Source organism: Phytophthora sojae, assembly GCF_000149755.1.
Source record: "Phytophthora sojae unplaced genomic scaffold PHYSOscaffold_1, whole genome shotgun sequence".
Classification (NCBI taxonomy): Eukaryota; Oomycota; class Peronosporomycetes; order Peronosporales; family Peronosporaceae; genus Phytophthora; species Phytophthora sojae.
The window spans coordinates 6,059,186-6,081,888 of NW_009258115.1; the positions used below are offsets into that span (position 1 = coordinate 6,059,186).

The window sequence follows — 22,703 nt, forward strand, 5'->3', positions numbered from 1 at the left end:
GTTCGAGCTCATAACAACACGATCCACACTCGTTCACCTTGATGAAAGTGGCATGTCTATTGATTTAATTCGCGTGTGGCTTCTTAGCAAACGAGGACCATGGTCGTGTCCTATCGATGCGTCAATGATATGGAGGAGACAAACATCGGCACTGCTTCTTACACTGCTACCATGCAATCTCCAGATGACGTACTGAGTGCGCTCAAGACCACGGCAGGGAGCGGTCCGAGTCGCCAATTTCACCCCCTTTGACGCGATCCTTGACTTGCACGTCGTAGTACCCAACACCAGGACTCTCGCTCTTGGTAATGAACGAGTCGCGCGAGATGCGCGCACGAGACATCACGGCACCGCGCGAAGACAATGACGTGGACCCTCCTTCCGAAGCACCCGTTGTGTTCGCTGCATACTTTTGCGGCATGTAGTTGTACCGCTTGTTGAGGTTCCGTAGCGCCGTGCCCCGAGGCGAGCGACTGCCACCGCGACGTGCAGACGTATTCGATGAGTTCGATGTGTACGACGATACCGACACGTTGTCAGCATTGGCAAGAGCAGCCGCGCGAGCACTTCGGGCACGCATGCTCGCAGAGCGAGCTGCAGGCATGGACTGCGCAGAATACCCCGAGATGGAAGACACGTTCGACGAAGTGTATGCACCAGTGCCACGCCGAGGGAGCCCCGCCTTTTGGTCCATGGCCTCCAAGACTTCAGGAGTCAGGCGAACCTTGGATCCGCCATTGCTCGATGAAGACGTGGCTGAACGACGCAAACGTGGGGTGCCATTTTGCTTGGATTGCTGTTTTTGCTGCTGTTGCTGGCCACGAGGCACCGCACCAGCAGATTCACCGCGCAATGCAAGAAGCTTTTCGGAGCACATCTCTAGCTGACGCGCAATCTGCTTCGCTTCTTCGTGTTTGCGCAGCAGTGCCACCTTGAGTTGCTCGATCTGTTCCACTAGCTCAGCCTCAGCCGACTTATCAGCCTCATGCTCCTCAGGCCCGCCTCGCTGATTCGAGTCACTGGCATCGGTATGAGCTCCTGCTTGGACCCGCATTTTGCCGCCTTCGCCCTTCTGCTGATTGTCACCACCTTGCTGAAGAATGACCTCACCACTTTTCTTCCTGCCCCGTCCGCTGCTACGACTGTTGCGACTGCGGCCACTACCGTTGCTACCGCTGCTCCGCACACTGCGTCGGTCAAACGACCCTCTACGACGCCCTCCCTGCTGAGGATGAGTTGGCGGCGGTCCCGCCGACCCCGACAGTCTTGAAAGCGATGCTTCCTGCTGCCCTGGCGTGAGTGACGGCGCCAGCTCGGGTCCTCGGAAATGAATCTCCAGAGGCAGTTCCGCGTTCTTGATCAGGTCATGTACCTGTCGAAGGCCCATATCCTTGAGCGGTGTACCAGCGATGCTGACGATAGTCACGCCCGGTGTCAAGCGAGGAAAGTGTGTCGCCGCACTCTTCGGGTAAATGGTGCCCACCTCCGTGTTTCCGTCATGTCCGCGCTTCATGGTAAAGCCCAGCGGCAGTTTATGAAAGAGCACACAGAACTCACTCGTCTCACCGTCGCTGTCGACTCCGCTGACGCTGCTCGGGGCAACGGATGCTGCATCATCAACGTTTGCACTAGCGCGCGCAGGTAGTGTGACGCCCAGCTCCAGCTCGTCGCGATTGGCGCAGCATTCAATGATTGGCGTGCCGGCCACCAGGAACTCCTGCTTCTTGCGGTGGAAGACCACGTTGCACTCGGGCACTTCGCTGTTCGGGAAGGCGACCTGGTAGGCCTCTGCAGCCGCACCGAGCAGCGCCTCGCACGGCCATTTGGGGTTCACAACGCAGCGCAGCTCGACGCCAACGAGGTTGCTCAGCACGAAGAACTCCTTGTCCCCACTTTGCGGCTCCTGTGGCGTCGTTTCGGGCGCGAGCGACGCGGGTGCAGGCGGCGGCACCTCAGCACGAGTTGCCATGACACGAGGAGGGGACGATGCAAGCTCTAGGCGACAATGGGGGCGGCGGGCGGAGCTGGCGGCGACGGTCTTGAGGAGCTATTCTTGTTCTTGAATGTCCACCCACATGGGATTGAACCGATGCTGGAGTATTGACCAATCAGAGCATAGTGTAGCCATCTGGTCACGACGAGGGTTGACGGCAGGGCTTGCTGTCGTTGTGTGCTTGCATTTTGATGGCAACTTCGTGCTTATAGTAACTTGCGGAAGGATAATACGTCGAAACACGTGTCGCACACGCGATCTGGCTTGAGCACCTGGAACTTGGGGATGGCGATCTTGTTGCTACTACAGTTGTAGCACACGGTGCGGCCGCAATGACGACAATGGTGCTTGCGCATGGCCAGTCGGAACGTCGTATGACACGAAGAACACTCCGTGGTCTGCTCATCGCCGATCCATTCAGGCGGATGCGACAGGTTGCGCAGGACTGGGACCAGCATTGAACCCTGGTTCGTGCTCTCGACGAGGTCCACCACGCTGCGACCGGCTGCATCCAGCAGGTGCACGAAAGCGCCGGCACTTACCAGCGCGACAGCTACGTCCTCGCTTCCTCGACCAACAGCCAGATGCAGCGCTGTACTACCGTCTAGACTCTGTGCATGGATATTCACGCCATGCTCGATCTGCACGCAGCACAACGAATTCGACAGTAAAAGTAAATTCACGGTTCACATGGACCAAGCAGATACGAAACTTACAAATGCGCTGATAAGAGATGCTGGGCCGCTCTGGTGAGAACAGAAGAGATGCAGCGGAGTGTATCCGAACCAGTTTGCCCGATTTGGATCTGCTCCATTTTCCAGCAGTAGCTGGAGCATCTTCTGGCACCGCTCGGACGGCGACATGGCCGCAAGATGAAGTGCCGTGTTACCCTTCAAGTCTTCTTGGTTGATGTCGAATCCACTTGCCTCTTCCTGCTCCTCTGCGTTCTCTTCTCCACTGTCTTCGCCAGTGTTGTTTGTTTGCGTTTGAGATCCATTCGCCAAAGTATCTCCAGCCGCCCCGTTGTTCTCACTGCTCCGATCAGCAGGCGTAGCTAAGCTTTTAGTCTTGGTAGCGTCGTTTTCGTGAAGCAGAACCAGAGTGACCGCAGTATGGCCGTTGGCTGCAGCATGGTGGAATGCACTCTGACCTTGGTCATCCACAATATCTTGTTCGGCACCATGACGAATCAGATAAGCCACCACAGCTACGTCTCCACGCGCGGCAGCAATGTGCAGTGGTGTTCGCCCTCGTCTGTTCGGGATGTTGGCGTTCGTCCTGAAAGCACTGTTCAGGAGCACTTCAACTGTTTCGATGTTTGCTGCGTGGTGCAGTGCCGTGTTGCCTTCCTCATCGGGCAGATTGGATGCCGCGTTATGCTGGAGCAGCAGTTCGACAACAGCATTGTGACCCTTTCGACTAGCGATGTGCAAGGGTGTCTGCTGATGCCCAAACTCCGCTGTAATCTCTTTGTCTCCGTCCTTCAGCTGGGATATAAGGTTAACATCGGCTGCATTCTGCACGATAAGGATCTCACAGTGCTGTACGTTCCCACTTGCACTCGCTAAGAATATCAACGGAACCTTATCAGTCAACAGGAAGAATGGCGCACTTTCGTCAACTAGCAGGCGACGAATGATTGCATTGTTCCCCGTCTTCAGCGCAGCAACCAATGGTAAATCCGATTCGTCTTTTCCAACATGCTCCAGCGGTTCTCCAAGTCTCAGCAACTCGTTCACCACACGGCCGAGTTGATATCGAATCGCCACAACCAACGGCGTATCCGATCGCATTCGCAATACCTCACACAGCCTCTCCGTCGAACACTGCCTCCCTGTGTCGCTCTGTAAGAGCTCCTCAAACGCTGCTTCATCCATATGCCGAAGCTGTTTCAGGCACATGTTCTGCAGTTCATGTACCGCCTCAGTGCATCGTGACAACACGGAGCCACCTGCCTCCCCTGGCTCACTGGAAGATCGCCGTCCATTTTGCGTCGACGGCGGAGTTGAATCCGACGCTTCTCTTCTTCGAGCAGTCAGAGGGTTTGTCGCCAGCACCGTATCCATAAACACCAGCACATCCAGCGTCTTCTTCTGGAGCCGCAGCTTCCGGTCCTCGGCCTTCACCTTCGCCGTTTCACTGTCAGCGTCCTCCTCACCCTCTTCCTCTAAGACCAAAAATTCCACGATCCTCTTCACGCAAATGTCCACCAACGACGGCACCAAGTACACGAACGCCGCTCTCAGCAGCTGCTGCCAGAACTGTTCTCTATCTCTCTGTCTCCTGCCAAAACCGCCCCCGCCTTCCTCCGCCTCTGTGCCCAGCTCGTTTGTGTACAGGAACCGCAGCATCGAGTGGAACACGCGGTAGGGCGTGTCCTGCACGTGGATCTTGAGCGGGAAGCGCACCTGGCCCGGCACCTGGCTGCTCTTGGCGCGCAATAGAGCCGCCTGGAACGCACCACTGCGCAGCGACAGCACGAGGCGGTGCGCAGGGATGAGATGGCCCCCCGTCGAGCTCTTGTACTCGTCGTCAGCTGTCGCAGCAGCGCTGCCGCCGCCACTAGCGCCACCGGTCTCCCCAGAGTCCGACGAGAAGATGAACAGCACGTCGCTCAGGTGGTTGTTGGCGAACAGCTTCTTGACCTGCAGCAGGTCCGCCGCCAGCGCGTCGTCCTCCGCCCCCATCGTCATGACCCGGGTCGATGCCAATCTAAATTCTGCTTCAAGTGTGGAGAATGCGGACCCACTTTGAAGTAGCGATATCTGAAGTATCAATAGCGTGGTACACACTAACACAACTTACGCGTCACTTCATGTGTTAGCTCCCTTCCAGAACGGTGGCTGGCTATTATTTTTCATAGTGAAGCCGAGAGAGGAGTAGCTGGAGTGCAAGATCTCGGCAGATATGGCGGAGCCCAACATGCCCATGCTGCGCCAGTCGCTGGAGGGGACGCTGTCGCCCTTCGCGGAGACCCGCAAGGGCGCCGAGGCGTACCTGAACACGCTGTCGGCGCAGCCCAACTACGTGCTGCTGCTGCTGCAGGTGCTGGAGAGCGCGGCCGAGAAGCAGGAGGTGCGCCTGGCGGCCGCGCTGCTCTTCAAGAACTTCATCAAGCACAACTGGGACCCGGAGAAGCAGGGCTGCGTGCCGCAGAACGAGAAGAACCTGGTCAAGCAGCACCTGGTGGAGCTCATGTGCCGCATGCCCGAGACGCTGCAGAAGCAGCTCATCGAGGCGCTCACCACCATCGGCGAGTACGACTTCCCGGCCCAGTGGCCCGACCTGCTGGCCCAGCTGGTGCAGAAGCTGCAGGCCGAGCAGGACTGGCAGGTCAAGAACGGCGTGCTCATGACGGCCAACACCATCTTCAAGCGCTTCCGCAACGTCTTCAAGTCCGACGACCTGTTCCGCGAGCTCAAGCACTGTCTCGAGGCCTTCCAGGAGCCGCTGCTCGTCTTCTTCAAGGAGACGGGCGTCGCGCTGCGTGCGCCGGGAGTTGCGACCGAGCAGCAGGCGCTCATGATGGCGGCGCTGCGGTACATGAGCCGCATCTTCTACTCGCTCAACTGGCAGGACCTGCCTGAGTACTTCGAGGACCACATCTCCGAGTGGATGGGCGAGTTCTTGAGCTACTTCAGCTACGAGAACCCGGCGCTGGTGGACACGGACAATGAGGACGAGCCCGGTCCGATCGACAGGCTCCTGGTGGCGATCGTTGAGAACATTAACCTGTATGCCGAGAAGTACGACGAGGAGTTCAAGCCCTTCTTGCAGAAGTTTACCGAGGTGATTTGGAACCTTCTGGCTAACCGCATCACGCTCTTCCCCAAGCACGACGAGCCGGCCGCCAAATGCATGAAGTTCCTGACGTCGGTGGCCTCGCGTTCGTTCCACCGCGCGCTGTTTGAGTCGCCGCAGGTGCTCTCGGAGCTGTGCGGAATCGTGGTCAAGAACCTGCAGCTGCGGTCGTCGGATGAGGAGCTATTCGAGGACAACCCAATGGACTACATCCGCCGCGATATTGAGGGCTCTGACGGTGACAGCCGCCGCAGCGCCGCGCGCGACTTGGTGCGTGGCCTGCTTGGCAACTTTGACGAGGCTGTGACGCAAATCTGTATGAGTACGATCCAAACCCACCTCCAGCAGTACAAGGCCGACCCGGCTCGGAATTGGGCGATGAAAGACGTGTCGATCAACCTGGTGATTGCTATTTCCGCGATGAAGCAGTCGCGCCTGCGTGGTGTATCTGAGGTGAACAGCCGGGTGCCGCTGATGGACTTTTTCATGGCGGAGGTGCTTCCAGAACTGTCGACTCCCAATCAGGCATCGCTCATCTTGAAGGCCGATGCCATCAAGTTTGTCTCGACATTCCGTAGTCAGATGCCGGTGGAAGTCATGGACCAGCTCTTCCCTCTGTTGATGAACTGCATGGACCCGTCGCAGTTTGTGGTGCACACCTACGCTGCTGCTTGCCTCGAGCGCCTTCTTACCGTGAAGGACCCGTCCGGCTCGCTGAGATTCTCGAAGGAGCGTCTTGCCCCGTACCTAGGCAAGCTGCTGGAGCACGTATTTAACATCCTTGAGCAGCCCAACTACCCGGAAAACGACTACCTCATGAAGGTGATTATGCGGGTGATGAACGTGGCCAAGGAGGACATTTTGCCGCTTACAGATATGGCTGTGAACAAGCTCACCAGTATCCTGAACCGTATCTGCGCCAACCCCAGCAACCCGTCGTTCAGCCACTACCTTTTCGAGTCGCTGTCCGTCATGATCCTGAACGTCTGCAAAACCAACCCAGCCGCGACGGAGCGTTTCGAGGAACTGCTCTTCCCGCCGTTCCAGAAGGTGCTGACAAACGACGTCGATGCACTGTCGCCTTACGTGTATCAGGTGCTGGCACAGATGCTCGAACTCCGACCGAGCGGCGTCTCCGATGCGTACAAGAGTATGTTCCCGGTGCTACTGAACCCTACGCTGTGGGAGCGTGTAAGCAACGTTCCGGCTATTGTGAAGCTCATTGAGGCGTACATGCGCAAGGCCCCGAATGATGTTGCTCAGTCGGTGCAGGGAATTCTTGGTGTTTTCCAGAAGCTCATTTCGTCCAGGTCTACTGAAGCGAACGCTTTTTCGTTGCTCCGCGGTCTTTTCGCGTTCATGGCCCGTGAAGCGTACGCGAACTTCCTGAACGAAATCGTCAAAATCCTCATGATTCGGTTGCAGACTCGTATGGCTGGCCGCAACTCTGTGGGATACACGAAGGAACTGATCTACACGGTCTCTGTGCTGATCGGAAAGCTGGGCCCAGACACATTTTTGGCATCTCTGGAAGCTCTTCAGAAGGGAATGTCGACCATGTTTATCAAGTCTGTCTGGCTGACGTGCAACGCTCGCGGTCGTACCCCTGCTGAGCGAAAGGCCTGTGTTATTGGCCTGACGCGCTTGATGTGTGAAACGGAGCTTTGTGTGGCGGACCTGGATCTGTGGACAGAAATGTTGGCCGCAGTGGTAAAGGTTCTCGAGGAAGCTGGAGAAAGCGGTGCTGCAGTCAAGGACGAGGATGAAGCGCTGCTGGAACTGGAACAGACGGGATACGAAGCTGGTTACGCAAAGCTTTTCTTCGCGTCTGTGGTGCCGCTTGACCACCTACAGGAGTACCCGGTGCCAACGCGCTACCTTGCCGAGTCAATTGCGAAGTTGTCGGCCTCTAAGCCTGGCGTGGTAAGTTGTTTTTTTGCTCATTCAATGCGCTGGGGTGGGGATGTATCATCTCTGACGATTATTTTGTTGTGTTTTCAGCATTTGGCGTATGCTCAGACAAAACTGCCGACACCTGCGACGCTGACGGCACTGCAGTCATATTTCGCGCAGAACAGCGTGCCATTCCAGTAGATGAAGTAGCATGGATCATGGGCAGCATTTCCTGCCCAACATACAATTAGCAAATTTCAGAGTGTGGGGGATGCTGAGCAGCATGCGGCAGCATTTCATCACGAAAGTTCTATTTGTTCGTTTGATTCGTGATTTTACAGAGCACACTTCCTGCGGGTCATGGTGTAATGGGAGCGTTTGGAAAGAAACTGAGTTCATTTCTGCTCTATGTAGATTCTACAGAGGAAAAGGCCCGAAGACCCCACCATGATAAAGTACGCCCCGGAGAGATGAGGAAGCCAAGCAAGCATGGCGATCCGGAACATTTCCTCGGCCCCTACCACGGGGCCCATTCGCCCGCAAGGGGTTCATTGTAATTGGACTGGTTCCCTCGTTCAGCTTTGCCGTTACCAGATAAACTCCCCAGTTTACTGCGGCGCGTTGTACATGTCGATGCTCTCGTCAGACTGCGGGGTCGAGATGGTGCGGTTGAACGGCGTGAATCCCATGTTCTTGGCCTGCATGCGCGCGTCACAACGCTCAGCGTGCAACCGCTCGAAGTAAGCCTGGTTGACGTCGCCCGTGACGTACTGGCCGTTGAAGCACGACGAATCGAAGTTCTCCAGCGCCGAGTTCTCCTGCCGCACGCAGTCCTCCAGGTCCTTCAGGTCCTGGTAGATCATCCACTCGCAGCCAATCTCCTTCGCGACCTGGGCCTCGGTCTTGTTGAAGGCGATGAGCTCCTCGGTCGTGGGCATATCGATACCGTACACGTTGGGGTGGCGGATGGCAGGCGCAGCCGACGCGAAGTACACAGCCTTGGCGCCGTTCTCACGAGCGATCTGAACAATCTGGCGGGAGGTCGTGCCGCGCACGATGGAGTCGTCCACAAGCAGCACAACCTTGCCCTCGAACTCAGAGCGGATGGCGTTCAATTTCATGCGCACAGTCTTCTTACGCGCAACCTGGCCAGGCATGATGAACGTACGCGCAATGTAGCGGTTCTTGACGAAGCCCTCGCGGTACGGAATGTTGAGGCGCTGCGAGGCCTCAAGAGCCGACGTGCGGCTTGTGTCAGGGATCGGGATAACCACGTCAATGCAGTGGTCCGGACGCTCGCGCAGGATCTTCTCCGCCAGCTTGGCACCCATGTTGCGGCGCGCCTGATACACCGACACGCCGTCGATGAACGAGTCCGGGCGAGCAAAGTATACGTGCTCGAAGATGCAGGGAGACAGCTTAGCGTCGGGGACGCACTTGCGGGTGGTCATCTCGCCGCGCTGCTTAATGACCATGGCCTCACCGGGGGCGAAGTCGCGCTCCGTCTTGAACTCGAGCGTGTCGATGGCCACACTCTCCGAGGCCACGACGTAGTCAGTGCCGTGCTGGGACTTGCGCGTGCCGTAGACCAGCGGGCGGATGCCGTGCGGGTCGCGGAAGGCCACGATACCGAAGCCGTTGATCAGCACGACGGCCGAGTAGCCGCCGCGGCAGCGCTTGAAGACGCCCGCAACAGCGTCCAGCACCATCTCCGTGTCCAGCGGCTGGTCCACGCGCTTGAGCAGCTCGTCGGCCAGGATGTTGAGCAGCAGCTCCGAGTCCGAGTCCGTGTTGACGTGGCGGAAGTTGGTGTTGGCCAGCTGGTCCACGAGCTCGTGCGAGTTGGTGAGGTTGCCGTTGTGCGCGAGCGCCACGCCGTAGGGCGAGTTGGTGTAGAAGGGTTGCGCCTCCGAGCTCGAGCTCGAGCCCGCCGTCGGGTAGCGGCAGTGGCCGATGCCCATGTTGCCGCGCAGGTTGAGCATGTGGTTCTGCTTGAACACGTCGCGCACGAGGCCGTTGTCCTTGCGCAGGAACAGGCGCTTCTTCTCGCAGGTCATGATGCCGGCAGCGTCTGCAATTCGCAACAAGCGGCAAGTATCCGTTAGCCCAGCAGTAACCCCCCTGACGTGGCCTAGTTAGTTACCTTGTCCGCGGTGCTGCAGCACCGTGAGTCCATCGTAGAGCCCCTGGTTGCAGTGCTCGTACTTGTTGGCCAGCATCAACGCGATAATGCCGCACATGGTTGAAGAGGGAGGGGGGGGGCTGAGGCTGAGGCTGGAGCTAAGCGAGCGCTGCTTGACGCTCGGACGGAGTGAACTGACAACTGACAAAGGGGTGCGGAGGCCGGGCGAGTGGCTGCCACGAAAATACCTTGCGCTTTGTATGCCCCGCGAAACCGCTCTGCGTGTTCGGCTCAGCCAACGAAACGAGTGCTGCAAATCCTGCGCGGCGATTGGCCCAAAAACCAGGTTGAAGTCGTCTTATGAGCCCGAGCCGGCGGTGGCGCACGCTGCGAGCGGCGGCGCTCGTGCTGCGGCTGCTGCGCTCGAGGCGGGCGGCCGCCCCCACGCACACATGCACCTCGTTCCGCGACGCGTTCCCGTACGAAGTCGACGGCTGTTGCGCGGACAAGAAGAGAGCTCTGCTGCGGAGGATCGTATCTAAACCGTAGGTTATTTTACTAATTTGTTGCATAAATAATAGGTAATAATTATTTTAGAGGGAAAGTTACTGAGTGGAAATGGCTGTCAACAGGTTCCACTGCCGCTCAGACGTGGACGTCAAGCTATTGGTGCGGAGAGTTTCAAGTGGTGGTTGGGTGGCTGAATTGCTTGGGCTGACGTTGTGTGGCACACCAGGCAGAGCTCCTTCGGCGGAGCAGGTTTAACGCCGGCTTGTCCTCGGCTTCCACTGACGGTGGGACACTTTGTGGTGTTGCGGTGGAATGGGTGGTTTAGGTGTTAACGGCCGGAAATGCCGTGTTTGCATGCAGCACTGGCCAGAGTTTTGCACTTCCGAGTCGTGCATGATGGGGAGGCGGTGTTTCGACAAGGAGATGCCATTGACGATACAAGTGGACGATTTCTTGTCGTTTTGGGGTCTTTGTTGGTGTTTTCCAAGCAGGAAGATGCTGGAGATCACCCTCAAGGTAGTAGGAGTGGCGAAGGTGTCGACAGGTTGGGCAAGTGTATCGGCACGTGCAACCAAGGATCGAACTGTGGCGAGGTGGGTAGTTGCGCTGGGAACGGTATTGGGATACTGCCTACCTTTTTGCTAAAACATATTTGTGGTTTGGCACGACACTCAAAAAGGATGCTACTACTGGTGCAGTTCTTCGGAAGACGACAGTGCTGGCGCAAACCACCTCGTGTAAGAATCTTGGTCGCTGTACATTTGGCTGCTGCAAAATATGGGGTCTTATTTTTACTTGTTGATTTTGGTACGCAGTGATAGCCTTCGTCACGAAAGCGGATTATCTTCGTATCGCACGGTTTAACGTGGAGGCGGAAGCAAGAATACTGAGCGATGTTCATCTCCTTTTCAACAAGCCAGATTTGCATTCTACAGCGCCCTTTCGATTGGATACAGCGATGCTAGCTGACCAACATGTCATGCGAGTAGTGAAGCGGTTTCTCCATCGCTACGAATGCTTCCGAAAGCTGCCGCATGATATTCTACTTCAACTTGCTCAAAAGCTACAACTTCACGTGTTCGAACCTGGTGAAAGGTTGCACCCGGCTTACGATGGCGTAACCAAAGTATACTTTTTGCTGAGTGGTGAGTGCTGTGTTCACGTTCCGGAAAGCACGGAAGAAATTCAATTGAATGCTTTAGCGACGGATCGAAGCCGCAACGTGGCGGCGTTCAACCACCTAAAGTCAAATGCTAAGCTGCTCAGAGATCACGACACCGACACCGTTTGCTGCTGTGAGACGCACGCACCAGGAACGATTCCGGCTATTCATATTGGCAAACTATTTGAAGGAGATTCATACGGGGAAAGCTTTCTTTTGAGCTCTTCCTTGAATTTCAACCGTTCTGATGCCGAAGGTGTGTTGCTTTCGGTACCGCAAGGCTGCGATGACGCGTCCTACGCAATAAGTGTTGCCGTTGATGACTATTTCGCCTCACGATTGAGTTATCTGGACACGGATTTTGCAGTCTCAACAGCTTACAGCATTTTGACATCAAGGCCTCCGCGCGACCGCACCTGCGAGCAGCTGGGCTATCTAGAAATATTTTTCTCAAGATATTCATCAGCGAAGGCGTTCTTCAATCAGCTCCCGCTGGCTGTTGTGCGGCAATTTTGTTTGAGCGCTACGCTGGACACACATTCCGTGGTTGGAAAAGAGCTCACGTGCGTCCAAGAACAAGGGGCAGAGTGCACGAGTCTCAAAATTTTGTTGGATGGATATCTTCGAGTATTCAGAACTCATGCACGAGCTGATCGAACGAGAAACGAACATGCACAATACAGCAGTGATGAAGGAGATTGCATGCCAATCAATCAAGAAGATGCTCCTATGGCACCGACCAGCCAAAGTCCTTCGTGTCTCGGAAAGGGAGGTGCTGCGTTTGTGGAGCCCATTGGAGTACTTTGTCGCGGCAGTGCGTTTGGTTTATTGCCGGTACTCCTCGGTTCCACAAGCCCTTTCGGATATGTGGCATACGCTGGCGTGGATTCTCCTGGAAACCCGGCCAAAATTCTTAGTATTCCAGGCGAACTGGCAAGAATTTGCCTTGCTCGAATTGACGAATATTTGGTTTGTCATCCTGTGCGTGCATTGCGGCAAACTATTCGAGCCGTGAGAACCACTTCACGCTTGCAGCTTAGTGCACCGCGGAAGGTTTACGCGAAGAGCGAGTTCGAGCGACTTTTACATCATTGTCCTGCGATTTCTGGACTTCCGAGCACCAAGTTGAAATTCATGATTGGCCGAATGCAGACAGTCAACGTCCCAGCTAACCATTTTATATTCGAAGCGGGAGAAGTTACGAAAGGATGTGTCTTCATTGTCCTTGAAGGTCATGTTAGGATATTTCGTGGCCCGGTAGCGGAGATGAAAAGCGACCAGAGATTATCTACTCGCTCTAAAGGTGGCGTAAAAGAATTTCCAGCTACCGAAACTATCACCTCTCAAGATTCTGCAAGGGCTCTAGAACCAGGGATCTTTGCATTTACCAAACCAGTGGATGATGACTTTTATATTCGTGATTACAAACATGTCGTTGACTTTGAAATGGGAGATAGCTTTGGACGCCACGGGCCTCTTGAGGCTTCTCAGAGTCAAGCTACGAATCAAAATCGTGGTTCTAGCAAACTGAGCCAACTTGTCCGACGAGCAACTAGTCGCAGGTTCCGGCAAGAATCGGCGGTGTATTCAGTTTACCCAGAGACGGCAATCACTGTTTCACATTGTCGACTGGGAATTCTATGGAGTGATGGTACCCTTGACGATATGTACACATTGGACCCCGAAGTTAAAGAAGATTTACTAGCTGCTGTGGAAGGCCGGGATACGGACCAACATGAAGTACGCGGAGATGAAACAAATTCCTCACTAAAAAACGCTCGCTACCAAATTCTCGAGAGAATGGGTCTTGCGAAGCGGTTAACTACGCATGAGCTCCATAAAGTAGCTGATGCTCTGCAGTATATTGAGATGAGCGCTGGAAACACAGGTAAGATTGTTTTATTACGAAAAATGCAGGGATACGTCAGAGAAAAAAAAACTGTCTTTCTGCGAATTATAGTGTACAGGTGTGGCGAAGAGGGGGTTGCTGCATACTTCATTTTATCTGGTCGAGTGCGCCTGTAAGTTTCACCCATTTTTCGCTCGAGTTGGGATCGATGTTCAGGTAGTGATGCGTAGTGCGCACCTTGCTTATGCAGATTCAACGGGCGGGAGCGCAGCCCAGGAGCAACCAGGTCTCCCCCGACATCACCAGCAGATGACTATTGGTCTATTGACTTGTGCGAGGGTGACGCGTTTGGGGAAGAATGCCTTATTGGCGATAGCCGACGCTTGACGACAGCGGTAGCTGTTGTAGGAGCCAACGGCAACAAAACTGTCAAGTTGGTGTATCTTTTGCGTGATGGTTTTATCGAGGTATCATCTCCAAAATGTTTTTCTCATGATCACAACCAAGACCGCCTATCTCTAGCAACGGATCATTCTCAACTGCATAAACGGTAAACCATACCAGTTAGACTCAAACTGTTGCTGGATATGTATTTGTCTAACTAAATGATATTGCTCGTTATCGAAGATCAACGGCGAACAATTGGAAAGCTGCTATATTTCGAATTACGCAAAAGCGACCTCGATGGAGCTCACAACTCGAGCAAGAGTTTCATTACCGTGCAGGACTGACGTATACGATGGTGCATCATTTGTCAATATTTAAGGATATACCAAAACAACAATACCTGGAGATATGCACGCACTGTATGGTGGAAGTTGCGTCGCTCGATTCGGTCGTGTTCGAGAGAGACGAGGAGTTGGTTGATCAGATGTTCCTGGTTATCGAGGGCTCCGTCACCATACAACAAGTGCTAGACTCACCGCTACCGGCTTCTGGGTCTTTAGCAGCGGGGACCAGCTCAGATGCTCGGGGAACCAAAGTATCAATACGAGTGCTGAAGCCAGGAGATACGTTTGGAGAGGTTGAGCTCATGCTTGACTCTAATAGACGTCTGATTGAAGCGGTTGTGTCAAGTACGGCCACTAAACTTCTTCGGGTCCCCAAAGCGGTATTCCTTAGTTTGTGGCCTCAGAGAGAGCGTCTCAAATCCAAATTCGCGACGCTTAAGCGAGCATTTGATGCTGCATCTCCTCTCGAACCAGAACAACTATGCTCGATGTACTATTCCGTGAAAGAGCTCAGTTTCAAGCGCAACGAAGGTAAGCTCAATGACGCCATCGTTTATTTATCGTAGAATACTACACTCCTAACACTTTTATTTTCGAATTTGGTAGTTGTTTTTGGGAATTATACTCCTCGGGAAACTTTGCTCGTGATTGAAAGCGGACTTTGCATTATGCACAAGTACGTAGCACTTCAGCGAAAGCCCCGGCGGAAACCCCCACTACGTGTCCCTCTACAAAGTACTGCTGGTAGTCCGAAACTGGCGATTGATACTCCAGTGGCCTCTTTGGGCCCATGTACGATTTTGTATGCTGATGAAAAGGGTGATGCTACCAACCGGGGGTTGTTGACGAACAGTAATACCTCGACGGAGTTACCTGACGCAGAGTACGCTGTTGCAGACTCCCCCATCGTAAATGCTTTGGGCGTTGAATTGTACCGATGCAATCCTGAAACATTTGCGACAGGGGCATTATCACGGCGAAACCAAGAATTGTTCATTGTGGCATTGCTCGGACGTGGAGGGCTTCAAACTGTACGAGCAGCAATTGCGGCTCAACAGAAGCATAGGGCTGAAAGTGCAACGCATTCGATACGCTTGGCAGAAAGAACTACTCCAAAAGAGAAAGATTTTCCTCTTCTCTCGCCTCACCTATCTTCGTTGAAGAGAACCATGCAAACAGCCAACAACTCCCCATCTACAAAGTTGCCTGGGCCACCAATGCAGATGGACCTGCTTCACTATTTACGAGATCGTCAACTACCGACAAGGCCAAACAACGACAGAAGATATTCCCCACTTTCAGGATCTACAGCCATTCCAAGAGAGTCGGCGCCCACGTCGCCAACAAAGTCGCCCATAAAAGCTCTTGGATCATTCACGACACCTTTACAAAATGCAGAAGGTTTGTTTCCCTCGCTACGCCGCGCCGGACAATACGACTGCAGTCAAGATACTGGGCACCACGATCTCCAACTGTGCGTTGATCCTGCTGTGGTTGCTGCTTCGATGAGGAGTGCTCAGTTGATCAAAGAGACTCGTGTTATTGCGGAGCTATCAAATCAGCAACTCCAGCCAAAGCTTGGGCCAAAACTCGATGTTGCAGCTGAGAAACGCCAACGTCATGGGCGTCCACCATCGCGGCAACTCGCAAGTCGAGGACGGTTGGTCGACGTTATCACTCCCGATACGAATATGGAGAATGACAGGAAGAGGTCTGGACTGTGTCGGCGATTACTTCATATTAAAGGCAACCCTGGAAGTAAGTGAAAAGCTATATATTGTGGTGTATCTGGACAGCGCTGGGTTTACCACTAGTCCTTCTGAGGTGGATCTAAAGAAGAGGATAGTGACTTTAATACCGACTTCGACCTGACTGCGGTACTTGCCTTCTTTTTAATTGGGATCACGGGGGCGCTGATCGGCCGATCGGGTGATAGAATGGCACGCGTCGCGGTAATGTTCATCAAACTACAGGGAACAGTCATTGCGTAAAAACGTCAATTGAAGCCCACCACGATAGGAGAAGAATGGGCCCAAAACTTACCTGAGAGGTGAAGGTTGTGGGGTTTTGGCCTCTCGTTTCAAAGATTCTGGTGGGGTCGACCACCTCACGCTAGGGACACGAACAACTGGAGGTTTCTCACTTGCATGAGAATCCCCCGCTGACTGGAGCTGTTGACGAAGTTGAGGCTCTTGCATCGCTATCGACTGTGGCAGTGGCTGCAACAACGCTTGAGGTGGCAAAAAGGTTTCATCAGGGGATTCCTCTAGAATGGCCTCCTGGACCATCGGCTGGGCACTGAATGGTATGTTTGAGCGGTAGATCCGAGACGAAGTTGGGCCAGTGTTAATCTTCCGCAGCTGTGAGACGCCACCTCCAGAGCTCACAATATCCTGATCATCGCCTTCAGTATCTTTGTCGTTGTACGGGTTAGTGACCTCTTTGCGGCAGGATAAGCAGCGCACCAGACAGTCCTCATTCTCCGCATCCAGACCGAGCAACCGAGCTTCTAACCTGTTCATATCAGAGCAAATCCAAACGTCAGTTTATCAAAATCTGTCGGGTGAATAGCGAAAAGCTTGCGCGTATCGTACTCTTTCAGGAGCTTCAAATCCGCTTTGCGCTTTAGACCCCGTCGGAGGTTCTCTATCGCTGCAGTGTAGTCGGGTAGCTGCTTGAGCTTTTCGTTGAAGAGCTCAGCTTGGGTTGCCAGTTGGGCCGGGAAATCTTGGGTCAACGATTCAACCAGTGTTCGTTGAGTAGCTAGAGCCTCCTCAAGCAGCGAATGCCTGGCTGTAGCTTCAGCCTGGGCGGTCGTAAGCTGAAGCTCCACGGTACTGCGTAACGAGTTCACCTCATCTTCTAGGTCACCAACTTTCTCAAATGCGGGCGCTGACAAAGACGCAATTCTGGAATCGATACTCTGCAGACTGTGCTCAATATCAGCAACGCGGCGACGCAACGTTTCATGCGTAGCACGGTCGCTCTTGTCGCGCATTTCGTTCGTAATCTGCTTGAGTGCAGCGAAAATCTCACGCGATTTCTCTTCCAGCAGCTCAATCCTCGATGATACTGTGAATACGTTCTTCTTGCGCTTAAGTAGGATGTTCGTCACATCTTTCTTTTGTTTTTCCTTGATATGACCCTTGAGCTGGAACCATTTCTTGTGGGCTCGCTCTTTCAGCTCCTTTTCTTCTTCAGGTGACAGCATCTGAGCTCGCTTCAGCTTCTTTAGAGCGGTCATAGTGTTGGAAATCTCCTCGACGGCAGCTCCCGCTTCAGCATCTTCATCTTCACTAGACGATCCAGATCCGTCTGATGAGGAATCGCTGCCGCTTTCACCACTTTCTTCGTGAATTTCTTCAGACATTGCCGCCGTGGAAATCGTGGGCGTGACTGGACCCTGAGATATTGACTGCGAGCTCGGCGATGGTTGTGCATTGACCTGTGAAGGTTGGTGTACTGGATGATGAGAGGGGTGCTCTTGAGCTGGCGGAGCAATTGAGTTTCGTGTCAAGTCCGATCCACGCTTATTTCCTGATAATCGCCGTGACGGATCACTATCAGCGCCGTGCTCAAGCTTCTTTGTAAGACTTGGTCTTGCCGCCATTTTTGAAGATCGTCGATGTGCCGCAGTTCTGTGCGGTAAAAGTGGATCAACTGCTGGCCCCGTTGTTTCTGAAGCGTGGGGGGATAATGGTGGCGACGTCGGGATTCCGGTGGCCTTAAGCTTAACTGCTTTTGTTGCTACCGCAACAGATTCTGGCAATGTTGGCCGCTTGTCACTATTCGCCGAATGATGTGTTGTTAAAGCTGTGTTGGATTCCACGTCCACCTTCATCACGACCACATTATCCGCAATAGTAGCTGCTTGAGGCTCCGAAACGGTGGTGACTGGTTCAGGGGTATTGCTAGGAGGAGGAGTAACAGGGGCCGTGGTTGTATGCGCCGATCCCTTCAATACGAACGGCTCAGTAGCTCGTTCAACTTGAACAGTAGGAAGAATACTTGAGACTGATGAGGTTGGCTCTGGAGTTTTGGCAACCGGCTTCACTACTGGGGCTGCTACCTTCGGTGCCGAAGTCACCGATGCGATATCGGTGACAGTATCTTGCGGAGATGTTGCTGGTACCGGTGGCGATGGCTCGGGGGCGGGAACAACGGTCTCATGTTGCTCCAAAGTAGTAGTACTTGGCGTGGAGTTACCACAATCTTGCTCACTGGTTGTCGGGGGTGTTTCAGTTTCTTGAAATTGGACATGATCTATCGGTGCTGCTGGGCTTTGTTCCGATGCCTCAATCGTTTTTGTTTCCCTTGGTGACATCGCTGGACTGCTTTCACTTGAGGATTCTTCAGATTGAGGGACTGCCGGATTCGGAACTGGTACAGTGTGCTCCTCCACAGGTTGTGGCTCCGCTAACGATTCGGCTGGAGTGACGCCATGCTCAACAGGAACTTCGACTGTGAAGGGGTTTTCTTGCTGCGTTGCTGGTGGTATGTTATCAACATTCGGCGGCGCAGTAGAAACAACTACATCCTCCACCGCAACCTCCCTTTCCGGAGGCTGGAGCGCTGGTGCTTGTTGAGATAGTGTCGATGCACCGGGTGTTTCCTCGTGAATCTCAGGAACCGGCATCGATTCTATCACTGGATGGTCTTCGGGTGCTGGAATATGTAGAGCTTCAGCAGACGTCATAGGAGTAGGCAGCTGGATGGCGGGAGGAGGAGCAACCTCAACTGCAGCAAGCGACGAAGTTACTGGGACTTCTGGAAGGCAACTCATCTTCGCCTTTTTAGCACCATGCTTCTTCTCCTTGTTCTTCTTCTTCGCTCCAGATTTCTCCACTTTCTCTGCTTCAACCGCAGTAGGAGTGCTTGTCGAAGGTGCAGCGAGTCGGTCCAAGATAGCAGCGGCCATTCCCGTCACACGGACCGCTTTCTTGTCGGCTCCAAGCTTCTTGCTTACTGTTGGCGCCAAGGGCTTCGCGTCGTCAGGGGGAGGAATGGCCCACCGATGTGGTCCTTGAGCTTCGTCATCCACCGCTGCCGTTCCGTCGATATTGTGCGCGATATTTCTCAACTTCAGATCCAGCTCCGTCATGCCGAAGCTCACTTCTGTCAGCCAGTTCTCCATTTTGTCCACACGACCACAAACCGCTCGAAGTATAGCTTCCATCGCCATCGCTTGCTTCCCCAAGTCCTTGAAGAGCCCCTGGAATATCTCGCGAGAGGCACTCCCAGGGACATCCTGTGGCACTTGAGCTACCGACACCTTGCCCATTTTGCAGTATCCGGATCAAAAACACTAAGAGAAGCCGCGGGCTACTTCAGCCATGCTCTCAGAAGTCTACGTTTTCGATATGACCGATGAAGCGTCGGTGTGGTTTCGTTCAGCTAAACCAAACAGCTATTTCAAAGCGTCGGCTGTCGATCATGGCGATCTTTAGGCAATGCCAGCACCACTGGTTACTGCTACTTGTGGGATTTCTTGTCCTGTTTGAAGCCTTACGAGGTGCTGATGCCGCTGCCAATGGAAGGTTCCAGTTCACCCAAGCCGTCTACTCTACTACGGAAGATTTTGGAGTCGCCTACATTACGGTGCAGCGCAGTCTTGGATCCGACGGTCGTGCTGCAGTATATGTATCAACCATTCCCGGTGTGGGGACCGCTGTTGCTGGGCGAGACTACAAACCGTTGTTCAACGTCAGTCTCGTGTGGCAGGATGGCGAAGACTTTGAGAAGGCGATCTACTTACCTATCTACAACGACGGCAAACCTCAAGAGAGCCCAAAAATCTTCATGTTGAAGCTGCATGACTCGATTGGAGCGGACATCAACCCAGATCGCAACCGAACACAAGTGGTGCTGGTACCTCCTTCCAACCGTGAGTTGTATGAATCTCTTGCGATGCTGGTACGCTGCAAACAACTGACTATCACTGCATTTTCCAGTCGTACCCGGTAGCTTTAGTTTTAAGGACGCCGCAGTGACTATATCAGAAGGCAACACATTAACCATTCCTGTTCTCTGGGTCGCTGGCACGACGTCGACTGCTAGTGTCAAATTTCAGATTGTGTGCAAGAGTGCGTGCTCGCCAGGAGACTTTGAATTGGTATCTCCACTGACGCAGCTTTTGCAGTGGAAGCGTGACAATTACCCAGCCAGTGTTACCAATCGAACACAGAATATCGTGTTGCAAGTTCCAGACGATGGGTTGTACGAATTATCGGAGAACTTCCTTTTACGCTTAGTAAAAGTGGCGGCCACGGACGGTGACACGATCGGCACAGGGGCAATAGGAGACATTGGAGAAATGGTCGTGACCATCGCTGGTCCGAACGATGCAAAGTCGGGCACTCTACAGTTCGATGCTGACTGTTTTCCAGACTGCGCGAGTACCAAGTACTCAATGTTCGCAGGAGGCACCGCCCGCCTGACGGTCCAGCGACGAAATGGGAGTGACGGAGATTGCTCCGTTACAGTTGCTACTCAAGATGGTACGGCCTTAGCAGGGTTGGACTACGAACCACTAGAGCAAACGCTGTCATGGAAAGAAGGTGACGTCAGCGACCGACAAATTATCGTGAAAGCCTTGTCTCGACCAGATCCAAGGCTACCAGTTCGACGTGTCGCGATTGTGCTACGAAATAGCGTAGGGGCCCCAATTAACGGCGTTCATGCGAGTACTACGTACGTGGATATTGCCAGTGTGACCAATGTGTTCCTCGGTGACATCAACTTCGCTGCTCGCGAGCCCCTGGAGTCTGTGTTGAAAGTTCCAGATCTAAGCTTCATCGAGCTGGCCTCGCGCAACACAAGCTCGCGGCTCCAATTGTGTCCTAGTGTAATGATGACCGAGCAAGGGGTGCTGTCGGTCGCCATTCAACGCAACTTTGCAGCTTTTCCCGTCCCGGTACGCGTCACCGTGAATACTGTAGCGGGGACAGCAACGCCTGGAGTGGATTTCGAGCCACTCATAAACACTGCTGTCACTTGGGCAAATGGCGACTCTGAGGTAAAGTACGTTGTTCTGCAAATCTTAACGCCCACTAGCTATGACCCTCGACCGCGCTCTTTCTGGCTGCAACTTTCCGACGTGACTGGAACAACAGTCGGAGATTGTAACGTTCTCGAAGTGGTGCTGGTAGGAATTGCCCAAGGTCCGCATATTGAATCATTTGATCTCGATATGGCATTGGGTGCGCTTACTCTCCGGATGAACGTTCCAGTCCAAGCATCAACGCTGGATGTGAGCAAACTGCTACTGCAGTCCGAGCGTGAGCTGAAGTATGGCGCTACCTTTCGGTTTTCTCCGCAGCAGACGAGCACGAGCAGCTTGGACGGAACAACAATTGTGGTTAACATTGGTGTGGGGGATCTCAATTCGCTCAAACGTGTAGTCGGTCTGGCGCAGAGCGCAAATACCGCGTTCTTAAGCGTCGATGCTGGTCTTTTCCAGTACGTGCTTAACAACTGCCAAAGCAGCGGGATCCTTGCTTGCTCTCCGATGATGACGGTAGCCACACCTTCAAGCGCAGCCATCAGTGTCACCAAGTTCAAGGCAGATACTGTTCCACCCAAACTATTGAGTTATAGTCTGGATTTGCCACGCCGCCTGCTGAAGCTGCACTTTTCAGAAGCCGTAGACTTTGCCACCCTTAAAATCGAGGGTCTTACATTCTCGGAGACCGCGGCGGGTATCGATGTCTACCCACTTTCATCTGCGACTACGCGTCTGTTTTCGCCTCAGCCAGATCCATTGAGTGGCGCCACGCTACGAGATTCAAATCGCCTGCCGGCAGACTACACGTTTCTTACTCTACAACTGGGCCGTACCGATGTCACCGCTCTAAACGCGTTTGGTACTGGCCAGGTCGGTATCACAAAGGCAAACACATTTCTGGGAATTGACAACACCTTCGTCGCAGACTTTGCCGGTAACGCTGTGACGATCGTTGGCCCCGGAAAACTGCTTCAAGTTTCACCCGCAGACTGCTCAGCGTGTCCAACCGGATCCTATCTCGTCAGTTCGTGCTCAGATCTTAAAAACCGAGTCTGTGCAACCTGCAGCGTTTGTCCTGGAAATTCGTTTGCACTTGAAGCTTGCAGAGCTACGCAAGATACGCTTTGTTACCGTAAGTGTACTGCTAGACACGCAAAACTCCTATGCACAGGCTAATCGTGTGCCTCTGTGTATGCAAACACCAGCGTGTACGGAGTGTCGAGCGGGCCAATTCGTTTCCGTTGCCTGCTCCCCAACAACGGATCGAGTATGCTCACCGTGTACTCAATGCACGTTGGACGAGTACGAAGTCTCGCCTTGTGCAGCAGGGGTAGATCGTATTTGTCGGACTTGCAATTCCTGCACTCTAACTTCAGCACAGCAGCTCATGTGCCAAGACAGCCCCATGTGGAAGCGACTGCAGATGAGGATGCCCTATAGCTGCCCCCAACCTGGCCAACAATTCAAGACGCGGGAGGAAATGCTTCAACGCGCGAAGTCAAACCGTTGTGGATCAGGACGCTGCTCCTGTGTTGCCACTGGCATTCCTGGCAATTCGAATCCGAACGGGGACGGGTTTCCAGACGATCCGCGATGCACTGGACCTGTGGCGTACAATATCCTCGTTTAGATAGCCTCT

The 22,703-nt window shown here is 53.8% G+C and overlaps 5 protein-coding genes across 5 annotated transcripts; 1 reads left to right on the forward strand and 4 right to left on the reverse strand.

The window, feature by feature from the left end:
• Positions 1-202: 202 nt before the first annotated feature.
• Positions 203-1,969, reverse strand: PHYSODRAFT_552059 (hypothetical protein; the record flags this gene model as incomplete). The annotated part of the gene is made up of 1 exon (XM_009517309.1): positions 203-1,969. One exon carries the CDS (start codon positions 1,967-1,969, stop codon positions 203-205), a length of 1,767 nt encoding a protein of 588 aa, XP_009515604.1.
• Positions 1,970-5,850: 3,881 nt separating this feature from the next.
• Positions 5,851-11,567, reverse strand: PHYSODRAFT_353517 (hypothetical protein). The gene has a single exon (XM_009517310.1). The coding sequence runs from the start codon at positions 9,742-9,744 to the stop codon at positions 8,296-8,298; it is 1,449 nt and encodes a 482-aa protein (XP_009515605.1). The 5' UTR covers positions 9,745-11,567; the 3' UTR covers positions 5,851-8,295.
• Positions 11,568-15,871: 4,304 nt separating this feature from the next.
• On the reverse strand, positions 15,872-17,272 carry PHYSODRAFT_475591 (hypothetical protein; the record flags this gene model as incomplete). The annotated part of the gene is made up of 3 exons (XM_009517311.1): positions 15,872-16,028; positions 16,105-16,575; positions 16,656-17,272. 3 exons carry the CDS (start codon positions 17,270-17,272, stop codon positions 15,872-15,874), a joined length of 1,245 nt encoding a protein of 414 aa, XP_009515606.1.
• A 1,433-nt stretch (positions 17,273-18,705) lies between these two features.
• Positions 18,706-19,342, reverse strand: PHYSODRAFT_248518 (hypothetical protein; the record flags this gene model as incomplete). The annotated part of the gene is made up of 2 exons (XM_009517312.1): positions 18,706-18,726; positions 18,821-19,342. The coding sequence occupies 2 exons, from the start codon at positions 19,340-19,342 to the stop codon at positions 18,706-18,708; spliced, it is 543 nt and encodes a 180-aa protein (XP_009515607.1).
• Positions 19,343-19,494: 152 nt separating this feature from the next.
• Positions 19,495-22,694, forward strand: PHYSODRAFT_473995 (hypothetical protein; the record flags this gene model as incomplete). Its single annotated transcript, XM_009517313.1, has 3 exons — positions 19,495-19,945; positions 20,013-22,196; positions 22,270-22,694. The coding sequence occupies 3 exons, from the start codon at positions 19,495-19,497 to the stop codon at positions 22,692-22,694; spliced, it is 3,060 nt and encodes a 1,019-aa protein (XP_009515608.1).
• Positions 22,695-22,703: the final 9 nt, after the last annotated feature.